The 20,001-nt window shown below is 39.5% G+C and overlaps 1 protein-coding gene across 2 annotated transcripts in view; it reads left to right on the top strand.

Moving 5' to 3' along the window:
* Window positions 1-20,001, top strand: part of DGKE (diacylglycerol kinase epsilon) — a 1,358,385-nt gene that overhangs the window by 929,111 nt on the left and 409,273 nt on the right. For both annotated transcript variants that reach the window (XM_044090462.1, XM_044090463.1), the window contains exon 8: window positions 8,327-8,398. In XM_044090462.1, the coding sequence (XP_043946397.1) occupies window positions 8,327-8,398 (72 nt within the window). The remainder of the gene's footprint in view (window positions 1-8,326; window positions 8,399-20,001) is intronic.

The raw sequence follows: 20,001 nt of genomic DNA, 5'->3' as shown, positions 1-20,001 counted from the left end.
GAACATCACATGTTGGTTGGCAGTGTTGGGACCATCACGTGGTCACACATTGGTGAGCAGTGGTGTGGATACTGACTTTCTGTAGCTTGTATGCAGTTGTCACTAAAGAAGGTGTTTGTACTCTCAACAGCCACATGGTAGACATTCAGAGTTTCATATTACTATAGTTTTATTTATTTACTTTTGATAGCATAGTTGGTCAGGGAGAGCAGGCAAAGATTTTAGCAGAGGATCGTGGCAAGCTTACAAGGAACGAGTTGGCTGAGATGTGCTAAGCCAAAGGACTAGGGCATGCCTACCTGACTAAAGTGGAAATGATTGCAACCTTAATCACAGCTACATCACAGACCAGCAACCAGGAAGACAACCAGTCTGGCATTGGGGATGTACAGCTGTCAGAAACAGGACAGTTCAACTTTTCCTAAGGGGAGTTAAAAATCCATCTAGAAGTAAAGAGACTTGAACTGAAGTCCAAACATTTGGAATTAGAATTAAGAGAGAGACTGAGGTGTTTGGAGGCCAAAGTAGAATCAGCAGAGGGACACCAACATTTGGAAGCTGAAGAAAATGAGAGGCAGAGGCAACATGAAAAGGAAATCCTGACTTTTTGCCAGGGTCATGGAAGTAATGGAGAAGGAAGTAATAATTCCCCGGAAGCAGTAAAGTCAGTATCTAACTCAATATGAAGAAGGTGATAGTTTTGATAGTTTTATTCATATATTTGAAAGAGTATGCAAACGGTATAATGTTGACCAAGGGTTCTGGATACAGTTCCTCACCCCTTCACTCCATGGTAAAGCTGTAACTGTTGTTTACAAATTGTCTGATACTGATTGTTTAGATTATGATCAAGTTACGCACCATTTATTACAATGTTTTATGTTAACACCTGAAGCTTACAGAAAAGTTTCATGAGCATAGACGCAAGGCAGATGAAAGTATATCTGATTATATTGCTGAACTAAGCACTTGTTTTCATAGGTGGGTGAGTGGGTGTCAGGTCACCACTTTTCAAAGGCTGGCAGACCTTTTGGTGAGGGAAGAAGCCCTAAGCTGTTTGCCTGAGGACAAGGGAATCTGGTTGGCAGACAGGGAATGCAACTCTGCAGATGAGTAGGGGAAAAAAGGAGAACTATACCTAGCACCCAACAGAATCCACTAGTTTCAGGGGAAGTCATTAGTTCAGGTACACAGCCACGCTCAAGGATGCCACAGAGGCAAGATGGGGAAAAAAGATGGGGGAGCCAGGAAGTGGGAATAACAAAATGCCAGTGGTAAGTTATGTGGAGACAGCAGGGGTACTAAACTACCAGCACATTTTATGTCCAGTCTTGGTGGATGGAAAACAGGCCACTGCCAAGAGAGACACAGCCTCTGATAATGACTATTGTGAAGCCTGCAGTGGCCGAAGAGGAACAGTAAATGTTTGAGCAGTCCACTCCAGTCAAAGCTTTAGGAGGGATCCCATTCCAGATGCCTTTGGCCTGGGTTCACCTTGACTGGGAAAGTGGGAAAGGAAGCAAGCAAGTAGGTGTGTTTGAGGATATGCCTGCAGATGTCTTGATAGGGAATGATTTTGATAATGCAGTACCTTGTGCGTATGCAGTGACATGCAGTCAGACTTGGAGACGGGCATGTGGGTCTGGTAGCCTGGTAGAGTCCCAGACAGACCACACACCTGAAGCCAGGACTGCTGATGTGGCTACTTCAGGGAGGGAGCTACCCAGTAACAGTGAGCCTGAAGATGAGCAACAGCTGCTGGTGAGTACTGATGTTCCCTTGGACAGAGTGACTACAAGGGCAGAGGTGAGTAGTAGTACCCAGGCTGACAATGAGGCACCATTGTCAGAGGATACCTGACTTCCTGTGGAAGGGGAGCTAGGAAGAGTTGCAAAGAGAGAATTGAGACAGGCTCCGCTCCCAGACCATACATTGCAAGGTTTGAGTGAGGTAGCTAGTGAGGCACCTGATTCTCAAGGAAAAGGGGATTCTGTATATTGGAACAAAGGGTTGCAGTATAGAGAGTGGACCGCTGAGGGAGGGCTAGAAGGTGAGGTAATACAGCAGTTAGTATTTCCCAGAGCCTACCGTCTAACTCTTCTAGCCATAGCCCATGACATTCTCTTTGCAGGTTATATGGGCATAAAGTGTACCAAGAGACATACTATGCAAAACTTTTATTAGCTTGGGATTGCCAGGGATGTAACAGGGTACTGCAAGACCTGTGAGCAGTGACAGAAAGTAGGTGAGGCAGGAGACAAGGTCATAGCTCCTTCGATAACTTTGCCTTTGATAGAGGAGCTGTTTTAGAGGGTAGCTATGGATATTGTGGGGCCTCTGAGTACCCCAAGTTCCACTGGGAAGAAGTATGTCCTAGTGGCAGTAGATTGTGCTACCAGATAACCTGAGGCAATGGCTCTGTTTTCCATTGAGGCAGAGAAGGTGGCAAATGCTTTGCTATAGATTTTCATCAAGGTAGGTTTCCCAAGAGAAATACTGACTGACAGAGGTGCCAATTTCATGTCAAACCTGCTGGCTTGTCTGTGGGAGTGCTGTGGGGTAAAGCACCTAAAGACCCCACCACCACCACCCCAGACTTAATGGTCTTGTGGAGAGGTTAAACTCTGCATTAAAGACCATGCTACGGGCATGTGCAGACCAGTTTAAGAGGGAGTGGGACAAATATCTGCCCCATCTATTGTTTGCATACCCTGGGAATCCCCAGGTTTTTCACCATTTGAGTTGCTGTATGGGCATAGGGTGAGGGGGCCTCTATATTTGATTCATGATGAGTGGGAGGGTGTGTGTGAATCCCACAAGGAGTCTATTGTGGCATATATCCTAAACATTAGGGCAAGGCTTAGGGAGCTCATTGGGCTTGGCCCAGAAGAACCTGACAGGAGCCCTATAGCAGAAAAAGATCTGGTATGACAGGAATGCTCGAGCCAGAGAGTATGCTGTGCAACAGCAGGTGATGGTTCTCATTCCTGTCAGACACAACAAACTGCAGGTGGCTTGGGAGGGACCCTTCAAGGTGGTAAGAAGCATCAGTGATATTAACTAAATGGTAGAACTGCTAGGCAGGAGGCAGAGGCACAAATTGTACCATGTTAACATGATGAAGCCTTACCATGATAGGGAGGCCCTTGTACTGAGTATTTGCAGTGGATGGCAGGAGGAGTCTAAAGAGGATCTGGTGACTGATCTCAGTGAGGCTCGGACTGACACCTCAGTGGAAGGGGTAGCAATGTCCCAACGGCTATCCCCTACCCAGGTTCGAGAAATCCAAGCACTGTTACAGGAGTTCAGGGACATGTTCACTGGGAAACCAGGGTGCACTCACCTGGTGCAACACGGTGTGGATACAGGCCCCCAAAGACCTATAAAGCAGGATCCTTATAGGGTGCCTGAACGAGTCAGATAGACTCTGAGGGAGGAGATACAGGAGAAGTTGGAACCGGGAGTAATCCAGGAGTCCAGCAGTCCCTGGGCCTTCCAAGTGGTACTGATTCCAAAGAAAGATGGCAGCACCAAGTTCTGTGTAGAAACTAAATAGTCATACAGAGTCCAATGCATATCCCATGCCTAGGACAGATGAAGCCCTAGAGCAGCTGGGTGGGGCTAAGTATCTTACCACTGTTGATCTTACAAAGGGTTACTAGCAGGTGCCCTTGACTCCCAACACGCGAGAGAGGTCAACCTTTGTGACTCTTTTCGGCTTGTATGAGTTTGTGAAGATGCCCTTTGGGATGAAAAATGCCCCAGCAACTTTTCAGAGGCTGGTAGATCGTATCCTGTCAGGAGCAGGAGGTTATGCACTTGCTTACCTGGATGATATTGCCATCTACAACCATTCCTGGCAAGAACACCTTCAGCATGTCAGGCAGTTGCTGGTCAGACTGCAGAGGGCAGGGTTGACCATTAAGCTCAGTAAGTGTCAGGTAGGTATGGCAGATGTCTGCTGCCTGGGACATAGAGTGGGGAGTAGTATGATCAGGCTAGGACCTGTCAAAGTGGAAGCCATTCAGGCTTGCCCTGCCCCTGTTACTAAACAAGTAGGTGATGGCATTATTAGGGACAGTAGGGTACTATAGAAAGTTTGTCCCCAATTATAGTACCATAACTGCTCCCCCCACAGATCTGACAAGGGAAAACAGGCCTGGTAAGGTAGTGTGGACCCCTGCATGTGAGCAGTCATTCCAGAAGCTTAAAGGAGCTTTAGGAGGACCTCCTGTGTTAGCCAGTCCAGATTACAGCAAAGAATTTGTTGTGCTGGTGGATGCTACAAACCAATGGGTGGGTCTGTACTTAATCAGGTTTCCTCAGAGGGAGTAGTGGTATATGTCAGCCTTAGACTACATCCCAAGGAGGAATGTTATGCAGCTGTAGAAAAAGAATGTCTAGCCATAGTGAGGGCACTGCAGAAACTTCAGCCTTATCTGTATGAAAGGAAATTCACTGTAGTTACAGACCACAATTCCTTAACATGACTACATAGAACCAGCCAGCAAAATTCCAAGTTATTAAGATGGAGCTTAGGATTGCAGGCCTATAACATGACAGTATAACACCGTAGTGGTGTCAGCAATGCCAACGCAGATGGGCTGTCGCAACGGGGAATGGGGTAACATATTCCCAGATAGGCTTTTTTCTCTCAAGCCACATTTCTCAAGGGGCACTTGAAAAACACAAAGTTTTAATTGTGGCTGGTCCTTATAGAAAGTATTTAACCTTTGAAAGTGCTTATATTTATTTGGTGACACTATGTGGGCCACTTCAGAAGGCCTAGCCATCTTGGTGAACTACTACCATTTGTATTAGTATTAATATTGCACAGTATAATTGCACATCCTTTAAGGACCTTAGAGTAGCTGATTGTGGAGTGTCTGTTGGCAGTGTTAACTACCTTATACTCTGGGCAGAAGGGGACACAGCAGGTAAAGCTGTGCCTGCCTTTCCCAGGTGTGTGTGTGTGTTTGTGTGTGTGTGTGTTTGTGTGTGTGTGTGTGTGTGTGTGTGTGTGTGTGTGTGTGTGTGTGTGTACTACTTGGAGCAGGGACACGAAGCACTGGGTTTACAGAGAGGGTGCTGGAGGAAGTGGCTTGGACACTCGGCTGAGGACCTAACCCTACAGCTGTACTAGTGGGGTGTCTTATTGGGGACCTGGAGGGAGACAGAAATAGTGACATCCAGACCCCGGGCTGAGTGTGTTCTCTGTGTACTCTTAAGGGAAATTGTACTGTTTGCAGAGTGGGCTGCATCTGGAAATACTGAGTGTATCCATTTGTATTCCAAGTGCACGTCCCTGTCTAGTGCACAAACTGCAGGTGGCAGTGGTGAGGAGTCAAGCTCCTTGATTACTGGCGCAGCGTGGAGACATCACATATTAGTCGCCATCACATATTGGTAGCAGTAGTGGGCTTCACACAATACACCACATTTTATTGGTAATTTTAATATATTCATTCACCTGTACTCAGCTATGTTTGTGCAAGTTTTCCAGATTCCATATCTGGTTCATGGATAAAATGCAACCTCTCTGCTATTTCTTTTTATAACTCAGAGCTCTTGTAATGTAAAAAAAGAGATTGACTGTCTGCCCTCCATGGTTCTGTTGTCCACCTCACTGCTTCTCAATGTGTACCATGAACATTATCTGTGCTAGTATGCCATATGCATCTGTCAGCAACTACCATATTGAATAACTGTAAGAACTTGAGCCATTCTTTTGTATACAGACAGCTGCGGTGGTGGTGCTGTGATAGCATTGTCGCCTCACAGTAAGACGTTGTCCTGTTCGATTCTCAGCTAAAGCATCTTCTGTGTGGAGACATGCGTGAATGGGCGTACCTTTGTTGAAGGTTGTGCGTCAGGCCTGGCAAGTCAGTACGTAAACATTTACTGCCAATCATTAGCGGACCGGAGTTCCACTGTGGCGACCCCTAACCGGGAAAAGCCGAAAGATACAACAACAACAACAACAACATTAACAACATTTTACTTAATTGTATTCTGTGTTGTAAAATTACACTTCTAATAATGGTGACTGGCATATTAAACAAGGAAAGGTCTTAGTGGAACATTTAGCTTGTCATATTTTTCAAGCTATTTCAGGCATACTTTGAGAGAAGGATGTAATAAATAAACGGCATGGCCTGATATATATTGAATTACTTCATGTAAATAAAAAGTCAGTATGAAGGCACCTTTATTCAATAGTAATTTAGCTTGTATTACTCTTTTAATATTTGATTTTGTATTACTTGTCCCTTCTGTTTTCTCCTCCCCCGTTCCTTCCTCTTAACTCATTAACCAAAAAACGCAGCTCAAAATGGAACAGTCCTGCATATCTGAAGATTAATTTCCATGTGTTTTAAATGTATTAACTGTAGTGTATTTTTAACAGAAACAACATATTATTTTAACTAATTAATTAACTAACATATTTATGGCATGTATTTTTGACAGCTCATATCCTCCTTCTTGAACACTGGTATGTAAATAGTATAAAGTTTGGCAATTTATTCATCCTTCAAATAGTATGATTAGCATTCTGTTCTCTTTCTAAGTGTTTTGTTAGCATAATTATTATAAAACCTTATTTTGGCGTGTCTACATTTTATTGGGGAATTTATCTAAGCTGTCTTCAGTACAGATTCTCCTTCTCTGTTTCTGAATTCAACATTTTGTTTATTGACCCTGTATTCTGTTTTAGAAGGAACTCAGTATGCAATTCCACTTCTTTCGTTATTCATTCCATATCATTAAGTGAAGTTTCTGTGCCTTGTATTGATAGCTGTGCTTTTCAACCATATTTTTAGACGTTCGCACTGTTTTTCTGCTGTTATCCTATATGTTTCATTTTATTTTTAGAATTATTCAGTTTTCACGAAGTGCTCTTCTACTGAGTTTAAAACCTGTTGCAGGTCTTTCTTGGTTGTCATTTCAGTATGTGGAATCTTGCTGGAAGTCGTCTATAGATGATGTTTTCAGTGGTAGTTACAACAAAGTTGTTCCAACAGAAAGAAAAAGTCAGTTTAGAGTTTCTAGCATTGTATGGGTAAAGTTACATATTATTCCAGATAGTTATTTTCAAATTCTCAGAACCACATTTAATCAGAACAGTTTCTTTTCTGCAGAGCTTCAAACAAGAGCTGCTACTTGGTGGCTGTCTTGTTTCTTTTTCATTATTCAGTGTCTTAACTGCAAAGTCAGGGGGCCGGCCGCGATGGTGCAGCGGTTAGCGTTGTCACCTCACAGCAAGAGGTTCTCCAGTTCGATCCTTGGCTGGGGTGCCTTCTGGGCGGAGTCTGCATGCCCTCCCTGTGGTCGCGTGGGTTTCCTCCGGGTGCTCCGGTTTCTTCCCACATCCCAAAGACAATGCTGTAGGTGGATTGGATACTCTAAATTGGCCCTAGGAATGAGTGTGTGTATGTGTGTGCCTTCCATGGAAGGTTGGGCACCGGGATGGCAACTCGACACTGTAAAAAAACTCCGCTGCCAATCAATCAGACACAAAAGCCCCACATCAGAACACTTTTTGGATCAGTGGTGAAGCCACAAGTAAAAGTTACAAAAGATCATAGGGAACTCGTTCAGTTGAAAGTATTCATGACTGAAACAATCATGACTTAACAGGTGCAGTGTCTTTTATGCAGTAAGGAAATATTAAATAATTGTTTTATTTTTAAGAATAAAAATGCATTTATTAAAAATCTAAAAGGATTGTGAAATAGCTTAGGTAGCTTATGTATAATGTTTACATTATGTGTAGTGCCAGGTTATCCTCAGCCATTTGCTGAACTTGCTGAATCAGAACTATCGCCATTTGTTTTATTTTTCTGCAAAAAACTTAGTCATCATATCTGTAAATGGAGCACCACTGTTTGTTTTTTTGATAACGGTACGATGAAAAAAATCTGCTTGCAGTAAAATGTTAATTACTTTTTGCTTTAAAATGATTGTTTTTAATAAAGATGTTTGACTTGTTTTACTAATTTACAAATAAATGTATCTCAAAATAAAACACAGATCCTTTTGTAAATGTCTCCTGAATGGCATGCCTAGTAATTATCTATGACCCCATGAACTAACTGCAGTAGAAACCATATCCTTTCCTTTAGTGCCATGTGAAGCTGACGTTTTAAAAAATTGTCAACAAAATGTGTTTTAAGTGCCCTTCAGATGCTCGGAAATAAAGTTGTAGTATGATTTGTTGCATTAACAGCGAAATTAAAGAAAAATTATTCCTTCGTTTTAATGTATTTCACTTATAGAAGAGAAAAGTGAATGATTTTCAAATAATGTTTATTTTTATTTTTTCTAGGCTGCTTACTTATTCTATGGAACCAAAGATTGCTTAGTTCAAGAATGCAAGGACTTGAGCAAAAAAGTTCAGGTAATGTGTCTCAAAATACTTAGTGTCCTTCAGTGATGTTTTCTTTGTGAATTAGTATTTTTGAATTTGTTTATTGATTTTAAGGTAATAGAACACAGAAAGCTCCCATTAAACCAACAGTAAACTGGGCAATAAATAAAGCAATACATGAGCATTTCTAAAGTTTTTATGGTAATAACATGAAATATCCTAAGTAATACATATAATAGTATAGGTTCCTAAGTTATATTTTTGGATCCTGATTATTTAAGCAAAGGAGTAAGCATTAAGCACAATTAGAATTGCTATTAATTCTGTACTATCATGTGTGATTTGGCAAAATTTTACGCCGGATGCCCTTCCTGACGCAACCCTCCCCATTTATCCGGGCTTGGGACCGGCACAAAGAAATGCACTGGCTTGTACATCCCCAGTGACTGGGTTTGCTTGGTGTAACATCTGGAAAGAGGAAGGAGGACAAGGAGACCTGGTGGTGGAATGAAGAAGTACAGGAGAGTATACAGAGAAAGAGGTTGGCGAAAAAGAAATGGGATTGTCACAGAGGTGAAGAAAGTAGACGAGTATAAGGAGATGAGGTACATGGCAAAGAGAGAGGTGGTGAAGGCTAAGGATAAGGTGTATGAAGAGTTGTATAAAAGGTTGGACACTAAGGAGGGAGAAAAGGATCTGTACCGACTGGTTAGACAGAGGGACCGAGCTAGTAAAGATGTGCAGCAGGTAAGGGTGATAAAGGATAATGAGGGAAACGTACTCACAAGTGAGGAGAGTGTGTTGAGCAGATGGAAAGAGTACTTTGAGGGGCTGATGAATGAAGAGAATGAGAGGTAGAGAAAGTTGAATGATGTGCGGATAGTGAATCATGAAGTGCAGTGGATTAGCAAGGAGGAAGTAAGGATAGCTATGAAGAGGATGAAGAACGGAAAGGCTGTTGGTCCAGATGACATAACTGTGGAAGCATGGAGGTGTTTAGGAGAAATGGCAGTGAAGTTTTTACCTAGATTGTTTAATGAAATCTTGGAAAGTGAGAGGATGCCTGAGGAATGGAGAAAAAGTGTTTTGGTACAGATTTTTAAAAATAAGGGTGATGTGCAGAGCTGTAGTAACTACAGAGGGATTAAACTGATCAGTCACAGCATGAAGTTATGGGAAAGAGTAGTGGAAGCTAGGTTAAGAAGGGAGGTGATGATTAGTGATCAGCAGTATGGTTTCATGCCAGGAAAGAGCACTACAGATGCGATGTTTGCTCTGAGAGTGTTGATGGAGAAGTACAGAGAAGGTCAGAAGGAGTTGCATTGTGTCTTTGTGGATTTAGAGAAAGCATATGACAGGGTGCCTAGAGAGGAGTTGTGGTATTGTATGAGGAGGTCGGGAGTGTCAGAGAAGTATGTAAGAGTGTCACAGGATATGTACGAGGGTAGTGTGATAGTAGCGGTGAGGTCTGCAGTGGGAGTGACGGATGCGTTTAAGGTGGAGGTGGGATTACATCAAGGATCAGCTCTGAGCCCTTTCTTATTTGCAATGGTGATGGACAGGTTGACAGACGAGATCAGACAGGAGTCCCTGTGGACTATGATGTTTGCAGATGACATTGTGATCTGTAGTGAGAGTAGGGAACAGGTGGAGGAGACCCTGGAGAGGTGGAGATATGCTCTAGAGAGAAGAGGAATGAAGGTCAGCAGAACTAATTATTAATGATTTATACACTAGACATCTTTTCATTCAAATATATGTGTGTGAATGAGAGGGAGGATAGAGGAATGGTGAGGATGCAGGGAGTAGAGGTTGCAAAGGTGAATGAGTTTAAGTACTTGGGATCAACAGTTCAGAGTAATGGTGAGTGTGGAAGAGAGGTGAAGAAGAGAGTACATGCAGGATGGAGTGGGTGGAGAAGAGTGTCAGGAGTGATTTGTGACAGACGAGTACCAGTAAGAGTGAAAAGGAGGGTCTGCAAGAGGGTAGTGAGACCAGCTCTATTATATGGATTGGAGACAGTGGCATTGACAAAAAGGCAGGAGTCAGAGCTTGACGTGGCAGAGTTGAAGATGTTAAGATTTGCAGTGGGTGTGATGAGGATGGACAGGATTAGGAATAAGTATATTAGAGGGTCAGCCCAGGTTGGAAGGTTTGGAGACAAAGCCAGAGAGGCAAGATTACGTTGGTTTGGACATGTGCTGAGGAGGGATGCAGAGTATATTGGGAAAAAGATGCTAAGGATGAAGCTGCCTGGTAACAGAAAAAGAGGAAGGCTAAGATAAGGTTTATGGATGTGGTGAGGGAGGACATGCAGGTGGTTGGGGTGACAGAGCAAGATGCAGAGGACAAGAAGAAATGGAAACAGTTGATCTGCTGTGACGACCCCTAACGGAAGCAGCCGAAAGAAGAAGAATTGCTATTAATTGACTAGGCTGTCATACTAAGTGCCATAACAACAGGCTTGTGGCTCCTCAATTGTATACTCCCAAGTAGTAGGATACCATTCACTGGGGATTAAACATAGTAGTCCAAGTCATGATTTGCCCCCCACCAGTAATGTTTTACTTTTCAGTGGTGAGAGATTTGGCAACCTCAGAGTTGGTGTATTTTGTGGGTGGTTGTTTTCAGCCCAGCAGCTGCAGTTCTGAAATTTATGTAGAGCAGGTAGTTGTATTCATGAAATTCATGTAGGATTATACTTGGGGAAACTGGATGTTTTGGAGAGCCATTGCCATGAATAGGTGGTTTGTTAAACTTGTTAGAGCATCACTCAGGACATACTGTATTCAGGGACAAAGCTCTCTCCACAGAGCTATTAAAACAATTCCAGATTTTATTTGTCATGAGGACAGAACCTGCTCTTCCTTCATACACCGGTGAACAGTTCGGGCATGATGCCTTTTGGAACATCCTTGCCTGGGATCTGAACAGACAATGAATTTTCTTTGTGTTTGTTAGGCGTTACTTTTACAACAGTGTTAGCATTTGTTCTGACATCTATTGTGGAGGAAAACATGAGAGAACTGGACTACTCACTTGTACCTTCACAGCATTTTTGATTTCCCATATGGTTGTACCCCCAGAGGCTAAATAAACTGAGGGAAGACCTCTCTGGTCTCATGCTAGAGAACTGCATTCATTGGGGGATAATCAACACCCTTCAGTGTCTGTCACTTGTACTATAGAAGATCCAGAAAATTGTAACCTTGACAAACTGGTGAGTGCGCAGTGGAAGATCTCAGCTCAGACCTTCTTGAGCTTTATGATAATTAGAAACTGTTGGACTGGACTGTATGGGTGGTGTTCAGACCATAAAAGTGCTGGTGTTAGAATTATGTTGACTCTTGAAATGGCTTTCACTCAAGTGACATTCAGTGGGGGCGGGGTAACAAAAACAACTTTTGGCAAGCACAAAAGGCAGTCTTTTCTGGGGGAGGGGGCAAACTAGTCTTTCACCCCTATGTGGGGGAGACCACCCACATCCCTCCAACTTATAAATACACAAACTCTGAGGTCAAGCAGCAATGTGGGAAAGTACATCCTCAGATATCACAGAAAGTGTTTTTGGCTATCTTCTTCTTTTGGCTTTTCCTGGTTAGGGATCGCCACAGCGAATCACCTATCCGTTTATTATTAGCAGTGGAGTTTTACAGTGTCGAGTTGCCAGCCCGGCGCCCAACCTTCAACAGAATGCACACACATGCACACACTCACACCTAGGGCCAATTTAGAGTGTCCAATCCACCTACTGCATGTCTTTGGGATGTGGGAGGAAACCAGAGCACCCGGAGGAAACCCACGCGACCACAGGGAGGACATGCAGACTCCGCACAGAAGGCACCCCAGCCGAGGATCGAACCGGAGAACCTCTTGCTGTGAGGCGAAAATGCTAACCAGTGCACCACCGTGGCCACCCTGTTTTATGGCTATAATAGCGCATAATAATGGCATTCGAATAAAAGCTGTTCAGTGGATCAACAGGTTCTTCTCAGTGGCCAGTAGTCTGGCTCTAAAGTGCTGAACTGTTCTCAGGAATTTCATTGTGGACCCTCCTTTCCTGCACCAGAACCCATTGTCAATCCTTTTGTTGGACACTCTGACAGTGGGCTGTTGTTCTCATTTGGTACAAAGCACCAAAATCTTCATTTGAGCAGCCAGGGTGTGGTGTGGCATGCAGACAGGTTTGTAGTCAACTCTCAGCCACAGAGGTGCTTGCTTATTTTATGTTGCAGACAGCATGGGTTCAGTTAGCATGGCAGTCACCAGAGTTGTAGACTTGAGAGAGATGCGAGTGAGTGGCCAGTACTGATTCACTGATCCTAAGTGCAGGGTGCTCAAAGAGTTCCACCCCTTGGATCACCATTTGGCAGGGAAGCTCAGCAGTGGAGTTACTATAAAAGGGCCAAAAAAAAAAAAAAAACAGCGGTTTAGCAACCAGATTAAAACACACAAAGTGCCAAAATTGTTTATTCAACCAACTAAGCGCTTTCATCCTTTAAGAACGTGGACTTCATCAGAGTTACAGAAATAGTAAAACAAGTAATTTAAATACAGCAATCAATAAATACAGCATAATAGAGTAATGACCCATGCTTAAATAAACAGTTACAACTTCCTAGGTCTTCTGTCCTTAAGAAAACATTTAATGTTAATAACTTCATTCAAACATGGAAATTTATCAGCCCCCAACTTCATTTGCCATAAACTTTCCGCTTTTTAATATTTTTATGATTACCCCTTCTACTGCTTTTATTGACAATTTGTGAGCCGTGAAACATAAATTTTTTATGTTCAGGAAACAGGACTCAATGTTTATACATAGCATTATTAGTCTTAGCATTCTTAATATCATAATTGTGTTGTAGAATGTGTTTACGAAACTTTCTAGATGTCAGGCCTACATAGAAAGCAGCACACCTTTGACAAGTAGCAACATAAACAAGACCTTCTGTAGAACAAGTAAGTGTCAATTTGGCATAAATAGTAAGTTGTAAATGTTCAAAAATAGTAAACTTAGTATTACTCATAAACCGACATGCCCTACAGGTTCCACAAGCAAAAGTACCAAACTCTGTTGATGTTGCTAACACCAATATAAAAATTATCCCAATCCAAAATATTTTGCAAACTATTTTCTTCTTATTAAATGCCACCTTGGATGTTTTCCCTACTACCTTAAGTAATTCTGGGTTACTCCTAATAATATTCTAATTATCAACCAAAATAGATTAAAAAAAAACATTATCCAAGGACATGTCAAAAACACAGCAGTTGATATGTGTTGACATATCCCCTAATTTATGACAAGATTTATTAAAAGGCCCTGTCCTTAAAGAAGGTAAAAAATCACTATATTATTTTTCTAAAACTTCACGAATGCTATTATCCAAAATATGAGCCTTATAACCCGTATCTGAGAACTTAATCTTAAGAAGCTCATCAAACAAAAAATTATCATCAGTGGTGAGTCTAGCAACTCTAATAAATTGGTTCTTTGAAATATTGTCCTTGATATGACGTGGATGATTACTACCATAATACAAATAATTGTTAACAGCTGTATCTTTTCTGTATACAGAACTATACAAAGAATGAGTCTGAATGTTAAATCCAACATTCATTTCTAAGAAGTGAACTTCAGAGCCACATCCACTTTTAACATTTAAAAAGGTGGTGGTAAAATTTATTTCTTATAAAAATGATTCACAAAAATCAGTGGAGCCATTAACTACAAAAAAACAATCATCTCTAAACCTAAAATAATATTTAACATAACTATAATGCTTCAAACGAGAAAGAATTTCATATTCCCACCATCCTAAAACAAGGTTGGCATAGAAAGCTGCTTCTGCCACTCCCATGGCAACACCTTGTAATTATTATTCAAAATAGCATCCATAAGTAAATAAACTGTGTTTATTCTAACAGTATCCCAGTCAATGTAGTTGGTTAGTAATAATGTAAAAACATCAAGTCCTTCCACTATAGGGATAGCTGTAAATAAAGACTGAATATACACCGTAAAAAATATAAAAAACATCATCAATATAAAGTTGTTGAACCTTACATAAAAAATCTCCAGAATCTTTAATATAAGAATGTAAATTCTGTACTAATGGATTAATTAAAGTGTGTGTATAAACAGAGTTGCAGTCACTGACCCAGCTTGCCAGTACTATAGGTCTAAAGAACAGATTTTCAGCATTCTTTTTTTTTTCAGACATTTATTGATTTATCACTTGTGACACAGGCAAATTTACATTCTTATGAAAGTAATCAAACTATATCAACATAACGAACATTATACTTCACATGCATTGCTGTATATCATATAACCTAAGCAATATTATAAAAATTATTCAATTCCTGCCTTTTTTTTTTTAAACAAGAAATATTTTTTATTAAACTATCACTTGCTTTATAGGCAATCATACATTTATATAAATGAAAACAAACCACACCAACACAATTCTAGTCGCAAGCATTTTACATCACAAACCATACTGACACACTCCCAGGTGCAAACATTATACATCACTTATAATCTCCCCAATCTTTCTCACTCAAACATTACATAGCTCATTTAAGTCCTGCCCACCTCTTAGACCTCATTCCTCCCTTGTATGAATTGTTTCCACAATTCCCATTTTTCATATGTAGTTTGCACCTACCCTTTTCTAAAGATCTGAATTCCAGTTGTTTTATCTCTGTTACTTTGTAGATTTTGATTTCCATTTTCTAGTAATTGCTTTTTTGGCAGCCACCATTATTAGACACAGCAAGGCCTTACCATGTCTAAAAAAATTTGTTTGTTATGTACCATAGCTCAGAAAAATCATCTCCCTCCTCAGACCAATCTGCCCACCCAGCATCTCCGACAGTGCATCTTGCAGGGAATCCTTAAAGTCCACCAACTCACCGCACTCCCAGAAAATCTGTTCCCAATTAACTCTTTCTTCTCCTTCACACCTCCAACATTTACTGTCTGCCTGAGGAAAAATTCTCTGGAATCCACTTCTTATGAATCTTAGGAATGCTGAATAGAACAACAGTCAATGCTTCCTAATCATTTGAAATTCTTAGCTCTCTAAATGAATATACCCTTGCTCAAACAATTCAAGTAACAAATTATGAATATGTTCGAAATTCTTTATGTATATAAAATAAAGAAACCTTCTTGTATTCAACATCATTGGCTAACATTGATTCCATAGCATGTATATAATCTTTGGTTAGCATAATGAGCATTCCCCCCTCTTTTCTCAGCCTTCATAAAGCATAAATCAAATCTGTTTATAAGTTCTCTTAATGCTATGTTTTCCTTGGCACTTGCATTATAAACATATTAGCAGGGGGTCGTTTCAAGCCTGAAGGATTTGTTCCTCACAAATATTGGTATAAACTGATGAGGTAGGTATAAGAGGGATATTGTAGGTGTAACATTTAAACAGCACACTGTTTAATTTAACATTATGCAACAAAAAAGAAATATTCAACTTACGAACATATAATTTAAAATCTTTTAAAACACAAGCCAAATTGGTTGCCTTGGCTGTAATAAAATTAAATTATGTGGACGAAATGCTAAGTTGTGCTTCCATAAAAATTTTATTAGTCATATTAAAAATAAAACTGTTCGATTCAGTGTTGGAATTCAGTATTTTTGGCATTCTCTTCTGCATTCTCTCCCTCTTATCTTGTGATTCCATTTGTGACCCACTCCCATATCCAGGGATTTTTCTTATATGTCCAAAGAAGGTGGATTTCTGAAGAGAGGATCCGCTGTCTTGGATGGAACTTCTTTGGCCACCAAATGACTTCTTCGCAGAGGTGGGAACTCCTCTGGTCGATGTAAAAAAAATGTCATCGACCAAAGACAGTGATGTCAGCCAAATTCGTAACAGCACTGGGCGGGTAGTAAATAGGTTGTTTTTTTTTACTTTTAAGGGGAAACAATAACTTTCATATCATTATCACTTTTATGAATTGTAGTGTCATATTCAAATTTGTGAAAGTTAAAAGTGCTGACTTCTTCAAATTAAAGTCAAGTCGGAGAATTACTTCACTCAACACAAGGGACTCGTTATATCTCGTGAATATTTTTAGTAATTATAATCCTCTATTAAAAAATTCCTTGAGTTTACCAAAAATAGAGTCTGAAACAGTCACCCCAGTTGGGCATTTGAAAAATCTAAGACCTTTAGGTACAATTTTTAAAGAGGCCCATTGACTTAAATATAAATTCTTGTAGACCAATGGCCTGTATTCTTTTAGACTTTTTTTTCAAATTCATATAACAACGTTTGGTATATACTTCTCAGAAGTTCAGACCAAAACTAAGGGGTTGTGGCTGACCAGATTTCTGGACTGCAAACTGGGTGCAGTTATCGAATCCCCAAATGATGTCAGTATACTTCAGGAGGGTCATGCACAGACCAACGACTGGTGTCTTAGTTACTGTCTCAAACTAAATGTAAAGAAATGCATCATCATTCTCTTCAATAAAATTGATAATGATATGAAGGCCATTATTTCCCATAAAATTCAAAAATAAAAAGGGATATCAGTGCTTATAAGGTAGTGCCAGTAACTCCAGCGATAGTAACAAACTGACTTTATGGACTTAAAACAAGAAAGAAAAATATGGACTAGAGCCATTTTCTGTCATATTTTAGTTTACATATATATATATATATATATATATATATATAGATATATATAGATAGATAGATATGAGATGTTATACATAATTGCCCAATATATATATATCACAAAGATGTTTTACATAATTGCCCACTAGCCAGTCTATACAGCATACATTATCGGGAGTGGCATACATTCATTCTAGCCATCATCTATCTCAGTCTTCTTTAACAGTAACAGTCATTTTTTACTTTATCATTATGCAGAAGAAAAGCAGTTAATTGTTTATAACCTTAATTTTAGTCTCCAACAGTGTCACCCCTCAATATTGTATTATCGGTAGTTTGGGAAGCCTTTTTCACAGAATGTGCAACACATCAGCAACAAACACATTTGTAAGAGGCACTGCATGACAGTGAATTATATGTTTACTGAGGCCTCTGAAAAATAGCTTTTCGGGGGGTGTGTGGCTAGGATGTAGACTGGTTGGCAGCATCTTTTCTCAGCTCTGCACTCAAAAGATATTTCTGACAGGAAATTTTAAAAACTAGATATTGTAGACAAACCTATTTTGCTGAATTACTTCTACTAATATCACTAGAAGTCTACATTGCAAAGTATTTGGCTTTAATTATTATTTCTCCTGTCAAAAAACAAAAAGGAAGGTATCTGAATCTACTAGAAATGAGCTTTTCTAAGAATACCACACAGGACCAGATGATGAGAAAGGATATACAGTCTTTATTAAATGCTATACAAGACTTATCAGTAAAATTTGACAAAATGAATACCAAACTGGACACTTTTGAAGAGAGATCAACAAAACAAATACAGCAACTACAAGAAATAATGACGCAACAGAAGTCTCAAATAGCTGACATAGAGAGATCCCTAAATGATACTGAGGGCAGACTCTCAGAACAAGATCTTCAGCTACATTTTTTTATCAAAACAAAATGCTTCATTACAAAATAAAATAGAGGATCTAGAGAACAGGTCCAGATGAAATAACCTTCCCATCTGTGGGCTGCCAGAGAAAACAGAGGGAGATAACATGGTGACTTTCCTTACTACCTGGTTACCAGAAGTTTTAAAATTGCCTGAAGCTCTTTTTTATGGAATTGAAAGAGCCCATAGATCCTTAAGAGCTGCTTCATCAACCATCAAATCAAAAAATCACCCGAGATCAATAATAGTAAAGTTTGTTTTCATCACAGGACAAGGAACTTATTTTAAAGACAGCATGGTCAACTTCTCCAGTTAAATACAAGGACAACATAATCAAATTTGATAATGATTATTCTGCTGGAGTTATAACTGCAAGAAAAGAATGTCTCCCTCTGTTAAAGGAATTGAAAAAAAGGTAACTTAAAGTGTACCTGCTGTTCCCTGCAAGAATAAAAATATTTTTTACTGAAGGTCCTAAAACTTTTGACACTCTGCAAGCAACAGTCTCTTATCTTTCAGCTAATAAAACCTTGGACAACGTGGAAGAAATGGACTGGAGTTCCTTTGGGGTAAAAAGACATGCAGAAAAAAATGAATGGAGCACTGCGGACAAGAAGAATAAGCTAAGAGACACATGAAAAGCACAAACATTATTGTTTTCTATTTGCTCTGTAAGGTAAACAAGTTCTTCTTTAAAAGCATTTATGCTTTACATATGTGTCAGTCTTTGAAGCAATATAAATACAGGATAAACAGGACATTTTATAACTAAAGGAAACAACCCTAATGAAAGCAAGGTAACATATCTTTCTTTACTACCGTATAAATACTTAGTCATGATTTCTCTAACGCTAAATGATATTTAGATAATTCATTTATAAATTACCTGCCTTTTACTGCTAGTATAGAATATGATGCATTTGCACTGACATATTAATGTGGTGTGCTTAAATGAACATGATTATTTTTATATTATTTACACTAAGCTGCATGAAATATCTAAACTGTTGCATTTAATTCACATAATAATATATAAAAGCTGATAGTAATAACTGTCAAAAAGTGCCTTGAAAAGTAGCTATTTATCTGTTCTTTGATGTTAAAAGTGCCTTTTTAACTAACAAACAACTGTTTGGCTTGTATATCTGACCTTAATGTTAAGAAAACTAATAGCAATTTAATGAGCTCATGTTCAGTTTAAAAAGCTCTAAAAGCTTCATTTACTTTGTTTTTGGCTTCCCGCCATAGTCACAAGCTGGGAACTCTTATTTTACCATCCCTAGAGTGGAGGTTCTTTAGTTAGAATCCATTAGTGTGTGTTAAATCCTCTACAAATGTACGAACAGTACAAAACGAAAGTAAACAGCCTGAGTGATGTCAGCACTGAAGCAAGGCAGTATGGGTGTGGTTTAAGCTCTTAAGCTACTTAAAGTAACAAGCACACTATTTATGAGATGGCAAAGTGCTTTTACAGTTTAACAAATATTAAAAGTACACTGAAGTACCTAACAAATTTAGAAGGTATCAACACATGCATGATTTTATTATATTTTAACATTTGTTATTCATTTTGAATTGTACACATAAACAGCACACAAGGCTTAAAAAGAAGTATATCACTTGGAAGAAACTGTATGAATAGTTAACACATACAGACTTTACTACAATCTTTTCTGATAACATCACCGAAGTAATTTACTATAATTTAACTTAATTTTATGAAAATTTAATATATTTAAGTCCTTGACTGGAACTATATAACATATTTGTAAACACATTGCAGCTAGTGTACTCAACCTTAAGGACAGTAAGTCAATTATGGTTCATGAATATGGCTATTTGCTATTAGGCATTTTAAAGGTAAAAAGGAGTTGCTGTTTAATTATTAAGATAGTCTGCAAATATTAAATTGGTCGAGTAGCACAGTCATTAAGCAGTAATGAGCAAGAAAAAATCTCATAGACTTGCTTATGATACTGTTATATAAACATAGAAAAGAACTGCTGAATTATAAGTATGCTTTTATTAAAGGCAAGTTA

Source organism: Protopterus annectens, chromosome 12.part0 (assembly GCF_019279795.1).
Source record: "Protopterus annectens isolate FY-2018-M chromosome 12.part0, PAN1.0, whole genome shotgun sequence".
NCBI lineage: Eukaryota > Metazoa > Chordata > Ceratodontiformes > Protopteridae > Protopterus > Protopterus annectens.
This window is presented reverse-complemented; position numbering and strand designations above follow the sequence as displayed.